The sequence below is a fragment of the Leopardus geoffroyi genome, chromosome C2 (assembly GCF_018350155.1).
Source record: "Leopardus geoffroyi isolate Oge1 chromosome C2, O.geoffroyi_Oge1_pat1.0, whole genome shotgun sequence".
Lineage (NCBI taxonomy): Eukaryota > Metazoa > Chordata > Mammalia > Carnivora > Felidae > Leopardus > Leopardus geoffroyi.
Genome location: NC_059333.1, coordinates 18694932 through 18709674, shown reverse-complemented (window position 1 = coordinate 18709674; position 14743 = coordinate 18694932). Strand labels below are relative to the sequence as shown.

General features: G+C 42.8%; 1 protein-coding gene across 8 annotated transcripts in view; it reads right to left on the bottom strand.

Moving 5' to 3' along the window:
- LOC123610674 (amyloid beta precursor protein) overlaps positions 1-14743 on the bottom strand; it is a 278796-nt gene that overhangs the window by 91093 nt on the left and 172960 nt on the right. For 4 of the 8 annotated variants that reach the window (XM_045501571.1, XM_045501578.1, XM_045501574.1 and 1 more), the window contains one exon: positions 12795-12851. The exons of the other annotated variants lie outside the window; for them this stretch is intronic. In XM_045501571.1, the coding sequence (XP_045357527.1) occupies positions 12795-12851 (57 nt within the window). The remainder of the gene's footprint in view (positions 1-12794; positions 12852-14743) is intronic. 8 annotated transcript variants of the gene reach the window in all.

The window sequence follows — 14743 nt, the reverse complement described above, 5'->3', positions numbered from 1 at the left end:
TATCACCCATGTTCTAGGTACTACTCTTCACTGATTTTATCTAGTTGTTGACTTCTACATTTGAGATATAATATGCCAAAGAGTTCAATGAGAAGTATTTATGGCTAAATCATTTGGAAACTAAATTCTGAGATAAATGTCTTTTATACATGCTTTGAGAAAAAACGCCTGGAATCTCCGCAACCCAAAGGCTCCAAGATTTGAACCAAAACCAGAAGGCTTTTTTCGTTACATAATCAAACAATATCTTTAATTTTAAAGAGAAAATATCTGTTCAGATTTCTTCCCCTTTTTCTTTAATCAAGGTTTAAGAATTATTATTATTAACAACAAAAAAAGAGCAGTTTAGGTGTCTATATAGATGGCTGCTTTCAAGTGGAAGGAAGGAAGTGGGGCATATTCCTGGAATTATTTTTCAAAACACTTTGTGTTCCCTCTTCGGCTGCCACCAGGGGATTCTGAGTCAATAGGTCTGGGACTGGCACAGGACGTACATATTAAAAAGCATCTGGTCCCATCTTCTGTGTGGTAGATGAGTGAGAACGTGTTTCAGCAGCGAACGGGGAAAGCGTTGGAATTAGGCACACCTTGATGCTCGTGTTTCTTAGACTGGCTGTGACCCAGGGTAGGTAACGTGAGTCATCTATGTACCCGTTTCTTTATCTGTCAGCCAGCATGCTAGGTGCACTGGGAAAATGAGATGCCACCCCATGTGTGTTACACAGCCTGCACCCAGGGTGGCACCCAGGGTCCTTCACGTCAGTGCCCTCGGTCTCTTCCCTGGCATCACATGTAATCCAAATCTTGGAGCGTAAACAAACCATAGAAAAAAATGAGCTTTTATTTCACACACAGGACCACCACCCATGGGAAAAGCAGTAGGTATTTTTCTAAAAGATCTTCGGGGAGTGCCTGGGTGGCTCAGTCGGTTAAGCATCCGACTTCGACTCAGGTCATGATCTCGCGGTCCGTGAGTTCGAGCCCCGCGTCTGGCTCTGGGCTGATGGCTCAGAGCCTGGAGCCTGCTTCGGATTCTGTGTCTCCCTCTCTCTCTGACCCTCCCCCGTTCATGTTCTGTCTCTCTCTGTCTCAAAAATAAATAAACGTTAAAAAAAATAAAAAAAAAAAGATCTTCGGTATAACCCACATAAAAGGCCCACAGATTATTGAAAATGAGTCCTTAATTTTTAACACTGAAAATCATTTTCAATTTAAAATCTTTTTTTTTAAAGGAAATCAAAGGCAAGTATTTTTCTGCATAAATTCAAGCAAATCAATATGCAAGTCTATTTTACTTCATCATTTTTCCCACTTGAAATGGAAGTGATGTTTAGCATGTTAAATTTGCTTCCCATGGTGTTAATCATTTTTTCATCTTTAAACTGGTATGGCTCAAGCGAGAACGAGTTAAAGTTCTTTTCAGCACAGTGCAATCTGGCAGAATGACAAAATTAGGCAAACAGTACTTTTCATTTTGAACACATGAAAACGTATAAATGTTTGAGGCTATTTTCACTGATCGAGATAGCCATCCGTTAAGTGTCAGAACCATAACTGGGGCGCCTGGGTGGCTCAGTCGGTTGAAAGTCCGACTCCGGCTCAGCTCACCATCTTACGGTTTGTGGGTTTGAGCCCCGCGTCGGGCTCTGTGGTGACAGCTCAGAGCCCGGAGCAGGTTTCGGATTCTGTGTCTCCCTCTCTCTCTGACCCTCCCCCACTCATGCTCTGTCTCTCTCTCTCTCTGTCAAAAATAAACATTAAAAAAAAAAAAAAAAAGAACCATAACAGCATCCTCTTCGAAAATTGGAATTATAAAAGTTACTACATAAGTAGGGGAAGTTCTCCATCCAATTTTTATGGTTGGCAAATTTTATGGTTTTCTCCAAGTCTTATGATTTGCAAATATTGTCTACTGTTTTATGGAAAGGAGATCAACACAAAAATCCGAGTCAGTATAATCGCATTATAGCCTATGTTAAAATGTAGCTTTGCAATATTAAGAATAAAAGAATCATAAAGAAATGAGCATGCAAGGTATATTTAATAGGATTAAGGATATTTCAAGTGTTAAACCTTCTTTTTAGGCACATGGAAATAAATACAAATACTGTATTACTGATTTATTCCATTGAACCCAGCATTTCCCTTCGAGTAAATCCTTGTAAGCGGCTCTTGTTATTTCCTTTAGTTAAGGACTTTAAAGGAAGCAGTCTCTCTTTTAATCTTTAAATCAAACATTGTAGCCATTCACACTAACCTTCCATTTCAATTAGTGTGAGTGAAACATTCCTGTATTCATACCAATGAGCAAACCAGATCACTGTACAGGCAAGGACAGAAGAATGATGGTACATCTTGATATGTGAAAATGAATTTACTATTTCATTATCACTACCCTGCAGCTGGTAGGGAGGAAGGGAAGAATGTTTTTAAGGAGGGGTTTGTACAGAGAGCTCGGCTTCTATTTCTCTAATATTCCCGTGTCCTAAAGACATGGTCACACGAGGAACAGCTGATGGTTTGTGATAAAGTCCACGGTAGGCCAGACACAGGATAACGAGGACAGTGGGCAGGGGCAGGAACCCTGTGCCCTTTCAAAAACGTGCTTCCTTTGGGAAAAGAGTGGTTCGAGGAACGACAGGGTATGTTACAGGCCACAAAGGAACGGGAAGCTGTATATCACGGGTCACTTAAAACATAGGTCATTAAAAAATATTTTTTAAGTTTATGTATTGTTAAAAATTTTTTTAATGTTTATTCTTGAGAGAGAGAGAGAGAGACGCAGAGTGTGAGTAGGGGAGGGGCAGAGAGAGAGGGAGACACAGGAATTGGAAGCAGGCTCCAGGCTCTGAACTGTCAGCACAGAGCCAGACGCGGGGCTTGAACTCACAAACTGTGAGATGATGACCTGTGCCAAAGTTGGATGTTCAACCGACTGAGCCACCCAGGTGCATCTATTTATTTATTTTTTGAGAGGGAGACAGAAATAGCATGAGAAGGGGCAGAGAGAGACAGGGAGAGAGAGAACCCCAAGCAGGCTCCATGCTGTCAGCACAGAGCCCCGATGTGGGGCTTGATTTCATGAAACTGCGAAATCATGACCTGAGTTGAAACCAAGAGTTGGATGCTTAACCGACTGAGCCACCCAGGCACGCCAAAACATAGGTCAATTCAACAACGAAGAAAGTGGAAGCAAATTGGACTTAGGACATTTACTTTTGTTGTGGTTTTATAAGCTAACATACAGCAGTCTGTCCTGTCCAGAGACCTCTGAGGTTCCTTAAAAATTGAGACACAGGCTCAGATTTCCAAGTTGGCCAAATAATAATAGCCCAGGTTCATTTGCTTCTACTGTGCTAGGTGCTTTCCAGGTGTCCCCATTTAATACGTGGGGAGAATCAAAAATTACCCCATTGCATTTATTGTGCGTTGAACACAGCTCCTCATATCCCCGACCCACAAACAGGTCTGAATTTAAGATTAGGTAAACCATGAAAAGGCTTATAAAGTGAACAGTTAGAGCAGAAGAGGGTTAATCCCATCGATACGTCCAGGGCACTGGAAAGTATTTGCTTTTGTTATTGAACGACAATTGGCGAAAAATATGCTTTGCTAAGTTATCTGCAGACCCGTTTTCTAGCAAACAGCCGTTCCTGCCCTGAATGTTATCTGGCAAATGACCTCCAACCAACGTTCAGCAGAGGTAGGGTTATGAGACTGGGGCCAGGCGTGTGAAGCTGGATGATCTCTTAGCCTTCGGCCCCTGCTCGGTCGTGCTCATTCATGCCTTCTGCAAGCAAGCTCGCTGGGTATATTCCCCTTTCGCGGAAAACTGGACTTAAAATTCAGGGTTAAATGCCTTTAGCTCTGGGTTTTGACCTCTAGCCACCAAATCATTAGCAGCACATGGCACCGTCCTATGCGTGGGCTTCTAAACTGTCAAATGACCTTCATCTTGATTTTCTTCGTGTCTCAAAACAGCCTTATAAACCATGGTAGGACATACACCTTTTCATACTAAGAATGGGTGTCTGAATGGAATACCAAATTAAAAAAAAAACAAAACAACGCTACAGGAAAGCAGTTCTCTTTCACAGCACTTTACCGCCTCAAGGTGAACATTCTGCTTCCCCAAATCCAGCGCATTCTGGATGACTGATGCTTTCAATATGAACCTCATCCTGGCTTGTTTGCTACTCTGGGAGGTCAGAGGTATCTGAAAAGCCGAGACGGCGGCTCGGATGTAGACTGTGCCGCCTCGAGTGTGCCCGTTCATTCCTTTATTCCTCTGTTCCAAAAAATTACACCCCACACTAATGTGAGACGCACGGGACAAACCAATGAAGACAACAGAGACCGCTGTTCTTGGGGAATCATATTCTAGAGAGAGAAACCACCGCTTCAGGAGAAAAAAAAAAGACAAAATTAAGACACGTTGTTAGAATGCGATTTCTATCATGGAGAAAAAAGAAAACTATAGCAGGGCTGGCAAAAATCAGGGGGTGCAGGGGAAGGGAGCTGGGGGTGGGTGAGAGACCACAGCAGGAAGGAGGTGGCCAGGCCGGGTCTAATTGAGGTGATGTTTAGACAAAGAATTGAAGCCCCACCTCCCTGTTAGCAGCTGTAAGAACGTAGCAGGCAGATGCAGAAACTAGCACAAAGGCCCTAAGAGGTGAGAGTGTCTGGAAAATTCCTGGACAAGCTAGGTCAGTGTGGCCAGAGCTGAAGAAGCAAGGGAGACAGTAAGTAGCGAAGAGGCAGAGAGGAAACGCTGGTTACATCAGGCGAAGCCTGCTACCCACCGTAAGGATGGCGAGGAGCCAAAGGGAGTTGTTTTGAGAACGGGAAATATGTGATATGATGCTTTAAAAGGGCCACTCTAAGGGTGCCTGGGTGGCTCAGTCGGTTAAGCGGCTGACTTCAGTCAGGTCATGATCTCGCGGTTTGTGGGTTCGAGCCCCGCGTCGGGTTCTGTGCCGACAGCTCAGAGCCCGGAGCCTGCTATGGATTCTATGTCTCCCTCTCTCTCAAAAATAAATAAACATTAAAAAAGAAAAAAAAAAAAAGGTCACTCTGTCTCTGCCAAGGGGCAAAGCCTAGGAAGGAGGTCTCTCAAGGGTAAAAGATAAAAATGAGGGTGGGTTGGAAAAGCAGCAGGAGACAGTGAGGCCTTCTCTTGGAAGGCTCTCCACCCCTCCTCCCAGACATAAGATGAATCACAGATTTGCTTTCTCATCACTTAAACCACAGGTAACCAGATACTAAGGGAGAAATTCTTTTCATATGTGTGTGTGTGTGTGTGTGTGCGTTCATTTCAGTTTTAATAATTTTGTACCAATGGGTGTCACAATATTCTCACTTCACGTTGATCGTAAACTCTCTTGGTACCTGTCGGAGCCTTTTTTTTTTTTTTTTTTTTGGTGGATGGAGTCTGGCACACATCTGCTTTCAGTTTATTAATGACGCCTGGTGCTGCACCCTATGTTCCTGTAACAAAATACATCACCATCACTGGGGACACGATGCCAATGAAACGCTTCCATTGCAGCATTTCCCCTGAGAAAATGTTACAATTTTTAGGAAACTCCCTTCCAAACGAGGGGAAAACTGGTATTATTTTTAGGATGTGGTAAAAGTCCCTCCCCTTGCCCGTTAGGAAGAAGCTCTGTATCAGGGACATGATCAAATTCAGCTAATAAATCAAAGTTGATGCTAAATTTTTAGCTCATTTTCGTTCTGACTATATAATCACTACGATGTACTCCATTTCATACCCAAGACGGCAAGAATGTAGAGTCAAAACACTGCAGACATCATGAAAAACTGCTTCCATCATTTTTTTTTTTAATTTTTTTTTTCAATGTTTATTTATTTTTGGGACAGAGAGAGACAGAGCATGAACGGGGGAGGGGCAGAGAGAGAGGGAGACACAGAATCGGAAACAGGCTCCAGGCTCTGAGCCATCAGCCCAGAGCCCGACGCGGGGCTCGAACTCACGGACCGCGAGATCGTGACCTGGCTGAAGTCGGACGCTTAACCGACTGCGCCACCCAGGCGCCCCTGCCTCCATCATTTTGACATTCACTTGTTTCCTCAATCTCTAGGAGACACATAATATAAAAAAAATTTTTTTTAATGTTTATTTATTTTTGGGAGACAGACCGAGTGCGAGCAGGAGGGGGGCAGAGAGAGAGGGAGACACAGAATCCGAAGCAGGCTCCAGGCTCTGAGCCGTCGGCACAGAGCCCGACACGGGGCTCGAACCCACAAACTGTGAGATCATGACCTGAGCCGAAGTCGGACGCTTAACTGACTGAGCCACCCAGGTGCCCTGTAGGGGATACATAGTTCTAGAGTCAAGAAGGGCTCAGGATGTAGAAGGAGGAATGACCCCACCTTCAAACAGTAACAACTCTGACGACCTACAAGCCAGAAGGCAGAACGTTTCCCCAAACAGAGGCCCGTGAATGGCATTTGGTCAATATACCAGTGTTAGATTCTAACAAGAAAGTCTGGTTAGTCTCCTTTCATCAGGAGAAAGGCAATTTATCTCCACAGCACTGACAACAGAAGATGAAAGTCAATGAAGACCTATTCCAGTCACTGCTTTATCGCTGAAAATACTCTTTGATCCAGTGCTGGCAACAGTGGGACTAGAAATGGCAGTGCTTCCTATGAGAGGTGGCAGTAAGGGTCCTTCACATACAGGTGAAACATGAACCTGAAAATTTAACCCCGAAACAAGGCAGAGCATGCAGATTGCCACCCTGACTTTAATGAAAAGAAAAAGAAGGGAAAGTCCATTTCTCTCATTCCAAAATGACTTACTTAAATCCCAAACACATCCTAAACTCAAATATTTATCACACCCGTGAGGTCCAGGTGAGAGGGGCCGCTTGTGATGCGAAAACAGCTTGTGCGACCCTTAAATATCGTTTCAGACTCTTCTAAAAATGAAAAAGAGGAAAGGAACAAAGGCCCTTTCCCTGGCACGCCCCGGCTCCACGTTTGTTTTATAGGCAGCGCGATCATAGCTGGCCGACCCTGCATTGTGCCGACAGAAGGTAATAAAAATGTAATCTACGCTGTGTTTACTCTAGTCAAGCTACATTTCTTTTTTATGTCTTATGGACACGTACTGATGTGGGAATTGCGTCGATCTGTGAAAGGAGCGTGGAGGCATGAAAGCTGGCGTCATTTTTATTAATATCACAGTGCACCACAAAATTGGAGAGCAACCTTGAGTCTGCATCTGAAAACCACATGTGCAGCCACAGCCGTAATAACTGGCATCTAGGCTGCCTTAACCTCCGGTTATTGTTTTCTGTCCATGTGTCCGAAGCCATTCTCAACTTCATTAATGGCGGATCATAAAGAGATTACCTGTCACAGTCACTCAACACTCCACAGATGAGTTCAAAGAGTCAAAATCTGCAATATTATCTACTTTCAAAGGAACTGTAGCAGTAAAAGCCAGATGAAGCTGTTAACCTCTACGGAGGTCTTAAGGATAAAACCAATTTCATTTTCCTCAGGCCGTCCACACCAGTCTTTCCCTACACTTGTATGTTTTAACATTATATTGTTATTTAATCCTATCACACACCAAGGTCTCATCTCATCAATAAAACTGTCAAGTTACTGGAAGCAGGGAACTTGGTTTACTTTGTTGGTGTCCCTCAAAATACCCAGCTTAGCACCAGCACATCCTGAGCTCAGAAGTTAACAGCTTTATTAAATCAAAGGTTGGCATGCTGGCCTTTTTTTTTTTTTTTTTTTTTTTTTTTGCAAATAACGTGTTACTGGAACACAGTTGTTATCTATTTGTTTACCTATTGTCTGTGGCTGTTTTCACAGCTGTAACTGCCAAGTTGAGTATGTATAACAGAGACCATATGGCCTGCAAAACCTCAAATATTGACTCTCTGGTCTTTTGTGGAAAAAATTTTGCCAAAACTTTTATTAAACTATCTACTTACTCTTCTTTGGAAATAGCTGGAGAATAGAGCATATATATATATATATATATATATATATATATATATATATGGTGGGCATTTTTTACTGTTCTGAGTAGATGAGTTTTTGTTTTTTTGTTTTTTTTAAATGCCAGTTTGCTGAGCAAATCAATTCCTGTCAATCTCAGGATCTCTCCCTCTGATAGCTTGGAGGAAAAAGCCATTTTTTATTCTGGTTATTTCTCAAAACCAAAGATGTGGCTTCTCGTGTGTCAATCTAATAGATTTTACTGCCACTGATGTTTTAATGGTTTTAATTGTTGTTAATAGTGCTTGGCAGTTTTAGAAAAATATCACAGTTCCATTAGTATTCGAGAATGTGCTAATGAGGACTAATATTTGCTTGTTGACATCAGAAGAACACGTACAGTGTGATTAAGAACAATGGTTCAAGTCTGGCCAAACACCGAACGCCTGGGTGTTAGGACAGGATATGACAAATCGGTGGCAAAGGAGGCACATTCCATTCAAAGGGTGCACGGTGAGTTATCTGTGGTTTGCAAATTGTGAGCCACTGCGGCAGCTTTAGAACTTGGGGTGGTGATCTGGCCTGATTTGACGTCCTCATTTTTTTTTTTGAAGTTTGTTTATTTATTTAGAGAGAACATGCGTGTGTGAGCAGGGAAGGGGCAGAGAGAGAGAGGGAGAGAGAATCCCATTTATTTATTTAGAGAGAACATGCGTGTGTGAGCAGGGAAGGGGCAAAGAGAGAATCCCATTCATTTATTTAGAGAGAACATGCGTGTGTGAGCAGGGAAGGGGCAGAGAGAGAGGGAGACAGAATCCCAAGCAGGCTCTGCGCTGTCAGTGCAGAGCCCGAAGCGGGGCTCAAACTCATGAACCGTGAGATCATGACCTGAGCTAAAGCCAAGAGTCAGGTGCTCAGCAGAGTGAGCCACCCAGGCACCCTTATCCTTGTTATTTTTATACACTCTGGCAGTGTATTAGTCTATTCTATGGTATCTTGGCCATTTTGATGTGAGGACAAAAATAATGTTTTTCTTTTCTGGATCCTGCATGAGGCCAGATCCAGCCTTTGCACAGACCCTAAGGCCATAACCACGATCCCGAAGAGCATCCTAGATGCCAAGTCATCTGTGTGGCAAGGCTGTGCGGCATCATGACAGATGGCTGTTCTCTAGCATATGCTGGGATTCTGTGAAACGAAGATGAAACACACAGAGGAGGAGGGGGTGGGGCAGGGGTTCGCTGGCCTGTTCTCTGCCTCCCCAGCAGCACTCGCGTCAGAGTAGAAAAACTGAGACCTCTAACTAAGACTACAGTCAGGGCAGCAACAGCGACTTCTACCCCAACTTGTACATACGGAGAGCAGGGATGCGGGTCTAACAGATTCAATTTTCACAAACGTCAACAGAGAATCGGAGGCTTCTGACCGGCAACGCAGCAACATGCCCTCAGAGTTCGTGCAAAGTGTGACTGTTTGCACCAGCCTGGTTGTATCTTTCCGTCAGCTGTGGGCTCACCGTTAGCCTAGATCAGGGGCTCTCAACTAGGGGTGACTTTGCCCGTCCCTGCTTCAGGGTGCAATCTGGCAAAGTCTGGAGACAGTTTCAGTTCACACAGTTGGGGTGCTGTTACTGGCAGCCAGCGGGTAGAGGGTGGGGATACTGCTAAACGTCCTCCATGCACAGGACAGCATCCGCAAGAATGAATTATCTAGCCTCAAATGTCAACAGTGTCAAGGTTGAGAGACTTGGGTTTATTTATTGTCTGTGCCACAACTCACTGCAAGAAAAGAGGAAAAGATGGGTCATTTGTCATTCTCTTTGGCCAGACCCTTTTGTGCAATCAGCTGACTAAATACGGGCACGATGCTCTGTGTGACACCAAATGCCATTAAGGAGTCATTCTGTTTGCCTTTTGAGATGCAATCTGATGGGAAGAACACTAGAAAAAAACTTATTCTCTCATTTGAAACAGAAACTAATCAATAGATATTTATATAGTACTTTCACTGTCGTTAGCAAACATTGCACTGGGCAGAATGAATGTGAACCTTCTGTGTTGTTCTAAACCCAAATGGGCAGACACAAAATAATGTCAGAAACAACTCAGGTCTCACCAGATAGTTTTTTCAAACAGGAAAGGATTTTTTCTTTAAAGGACTCAAATCCACAAGTTTATGAAAAAAATGAAAGCTCTTAGCCTCATCTCTCTCTCTACCTGTGGTTTAGAGTCTTATCTTCTATGAACAAAATAATAATAATAAAAAAAAATCAGTATTCCTTAAAATTGCAATGCTCAGAAGTGGTTTTTATGACAAAGATTTAACCTGATCATAATCCGCTTTGAAGAGGAAAATTATTGTACGTGAAATGTAGGCCATCACACATCTTCTCCTTGTGTTCAATGTTACATCAGTTTAACGGAGAAGCTTTTCCTATCTCCTTTCATATTTCTTATTTGGCTAGAAGCAACTCAAACTGAGAAACCCATCAAACAAACCACTCTGGGGAAAAGAGAGATCCTCCAGTAAAGCCCAGACTGGTGGAGAAGCCAAGTGCAAGCCCATCTTGCTAAATCCTATGGGCTTGCTCACCTTCTTTTTGGGCTCTTTTCCTCCGACTACATCCTGCCATCTGCATTTGACCTCCAGATGACCGTGAATCCTTTAAATCAGATGTGTAACTTTGCTATAAATAAGGAAGCATAGCTGCGCAGGCTATGAATAACTGGAAATTATATGCTTTCTCTAGTCTGTTTGTACCAGCACTGCAGATCACTTCACTCGCTGTGATGAATAGTCTCTGCAGGTAGACGAGAAAATATAGCCGCCAAAATCACTTCCCCTCCTAGAAAGGAAAGGTGTCATGATCCCAAATACACTGCAAGTAGTTGGGAGAAAATTACTGGGAAAGAGAAGATTGCGAGAGATTTTCAACGTCTGTTTGGAAAATCTGAGGACGCAGGTACTTCATGAAAATAAATTTATCAAGTCATGTTCATTTCTGTTAATTACTAAAAATGGAAAAATACAATTGTATGCTAACATGCTATGAAATGAAATATTTTTTATAAAAGGGGGGAAGATATTTCATTTATTGATGCATGCTTTATTTACTGCATTTAGAAAAAATGTTTTCAATATTCTTCTTCTTTCTGTTATTTTCTGTATTCTTAAAATGCGTTTTGAACTCCAAATACTAATTTTTCTAACGTAAAAAACAGAGCCCAATACTTGACCGTATGGAGTATAAGTGCAGAGCCACAATATCATTTAGGTTTCAAAGCTGGTCCTGCCACATTTGATGGCTCTCACAGCTTCATTTTCTCGTATGTATAAAGGAAATGAGGAAAATGCCCACAAAGTGTTCCTGAGAAAAATAAATGATCCATGAAAACACCGGGTAAATTGCAACCGGCCACAAAGATCAATATATTATCAATCCTACAGTGTAATATCCAGTGTAATATCCTACTCACTTGTAATACTTTCAATGTTGTTAGAAAAAATGCTTTGTCACAATCACAAAAATATGTGGACTATACTAGTGAAACTCCCACATCTTTCAAAAGTTATATATAAAGTGAATGAATGTGAATCTCATGGTGGCCATTAAAAAACCTTAATGGTCTATGATGAAATTGTAAGTTACATAATTCTCCAACTGTTATTTATCCCTTTTTTTAAAGGTAATTGGTTTCATCAATTTGGAGACCAGGTTTTTTAAGGATAATATAAATATATGCTCATTTTCATTATATATGAACACGAGCTGAAATCGTGTCTCTTTTTCTAGCAACTATAAGCATCAATAACGTGTGTGTGTGTGCACATGTATCGTCCTTAACCTAAAGAAGGATAAATTTATTTACGGATATAATCCACATTTTAATATAAGTACTTGTGGGGGCTCCTGGGTGGCTCAGTCAGTTTAGCGTCTGACTTCAGCTTAGGTCATGATCTCACGGCTCATGAGTTCGAGCCCCATGGTGGGCTCTGTGCTGACAGCTCTGAACCTGGAGCCTGCTTCAGATTCTGTGTCTCCCGCTCTCTGTCCCTCCCCTCCTCAAGCTCTGTCTCTCTCTCAAAAATAAACATTAAAAAAATAATAATAAATATCTGTGTGTTAACATTTTAAAACCAAGGTAGTCAGATACACCAAGTGAAATCAATCACAAAACACAGACATTCTAAGGTTGGATGATGATTTCTTTGGAAGAATCTTTCCACAACCTAATGATAAAACCTGAGGTCGGGCACTTTTGCCCCTAGTAAGGTGCATTCAGGGAGAGGAAGAAGAGGTGGTTAGGGAATCTAAAGGTAGTCTTTCACTTCCTAAGACTTAACATCTGCCTTACAACACATAAGTGAAGCCCGTGCATACACACCGGCCCGTGGAGTCAGCACCACGCATGTATATGATGTATTTTTCTGGGAAACGAGTCACTTATATTCATGGCCTCTTGTAAAGCTATGGCATCTTGACAGCTTTAGGAAATAGAATAGCGATGCCAAATAAAACACAGTAATGTTATACGTACGGTATGTAGCAGAATGACACGAAGCTGAAAAAAAAATTTTCATCAGAAATAGAAGTTGAGTCAATCCTCGTAGCCTGGCATCTGAAGTTGTCTGGCAAAACTGGACACAGTTACAAGCAAAGCAATGGAAATACACATTTTATGGAAAGACAGGTGTTCAAGAAACACAGAAAAAACCATGCAAAGAAAGTGATGATGCTGGAGTTATACAGCCATGCACTGTACTATCTCCTCCTTCCCCCCAACCCCCTCCAGTGAACGACAACATACGTTTAACAGCATCTTGGGGAAGAGGTTCCTGGGTAGTCTTGAGTAAGCTTTGGGACACTATGGAGAAAATAAGAGAACATAACTAAAAACAAAAAATAGAAACATGGGAATGGTGGCTGAAACTTACATGATTCCACTGACCAAAGGGAAAAACAAAAACAAAAACATTGGATTAAAAACTAAAACAAAACTGCACAAACACCTTCAGGCTTGGCCCCAGCTCAGGACCAAAGTAAACATAAATATATTTGCCCGATAATATCTCAGCGTGCTGGGTATTTTGTCTCCAACACCACTTGTAGGTAACATCCTGAGGATTTCCTGCTCCCATTCTCCCTCCTTAGTGTCAACCATCACCAAGGTCCCAAGGATCCACGCCTTTCACCCATTCGTAGGGCAGCCTCCAGCTCTCATCTCGGGCCACGTGTTGAGGCTTCACTGTCCCCTTAGATCTGTCCACCCTTCTGACTGACCTTAAGCCTCTCACATTTGTTTTCTTGATAAACTATTCCATAGCCTCCTTACCCTGGAACTAAATACGGACGGCTTGGCTTATCCATTACACCTGCGTTGGGAATCTCTGCCTTTTGCAAACCTTTCCGCAAAAGGTGTACCATCCAGGGCACCTCCAGAGGCTCCAAATGACCTGTGTTGCCCACTGTTCGCTCCCAGCCTGAGTCAAATCAGACTGATCAAATGGAGACTGCGTGCGTATAGGCCGCTGTCGTGTTTTGGTGGGGGGATCATTTCCAACTCGAGGCAAATTCCTCACTGCCGATAATTTTCAAAAACCCTTTCTTATTACATGCGCGCGCACACACACAATTTATATTCCAAAAAATAAATCCACCTCAGGGAAATAGAGGAAAACAGTTTGGAACTGTGCCAAGAAATCTCCCTCAGCAGCTAAGCCAGTTAGAATCTCTGTAACAAAAGTTCTTTGTTCAAGAGGCTGCAGGCAACAGAATCCCCCACTGTGTTCCCGGTTACCTGACCTAATTAACTTCTTTGTTTGAAACTGAAGAAAGGAGTCCTTGCCGCAAGAAGCCACAATCATCCAATGGCGGCCAGGAAAGAGGCCCTTGGGGTTACCAATTCCTACACCTGTTCTCACACATGACAGAAATGGAGTCATCCCTCATACAGGAGACCAGTGAGAACTTTTCCATTAGATTCCACTTAGATGCTCGGCTTCACAATAGAAGGTCTTAATGGCGCAGGTCCTTTTGTTGTTTAGCTTAAGCCTAGGATCGCAGTGGAGACCAATGTATACTATCCCTAGGAATCCCAGGCAGGAAGTGGGAGCTACCACCTGCCTAAGCACGAGGGAGAAAAGGCAGGAGTCTCTTAAAGAAATGCACAATTAATGAATTTAATCTTTAATTTATCAAGTTGAGCAAATCTCCCTTGAGTACTTCAAATGTCCTACTCACGAACAATAGTAAATAAATAAAACGGGGACTTTAACTTGGGAGGCTGTTCACAGGAACAGAAGTCCCGTATGTCTGGCTCACTCCCCCCTGAGTATCACCTCTGTGGACAGAGTTTCATCTCGTATTTAAGTCATTATCACTCCGCGTCTCTCTCCCCCAGCGTTATGAAAAACTGAAAGTTCAAGAGGAAAGGCTTTGAAAATTATATTCCCTGAGTCTTTTGTCCTTCCAGGTTTCTAATGTTAAGTGAAGAGTTTTCTTCTATTTCCAAGAGAAGGCATGAAACACTGATACTGCAAGCGTCCGTGTGTGAGCTCAGAGGCCCCTGGGGCCCTTTCTGTCTTCCGGCATTCGACGTGCGTATGCTCCATTCAAGCACATTCTCTGCGGCCGCAATAAAAGTCACACGTTACAAAACAGCTGAAAGGTGCTCATCACAGCAGTGCGCCTTTTGCCAGTGCAAACGAAGCCGCACCTGCCAGGCTTCCGGCGGGAAACCTTACTGGCACATGTACT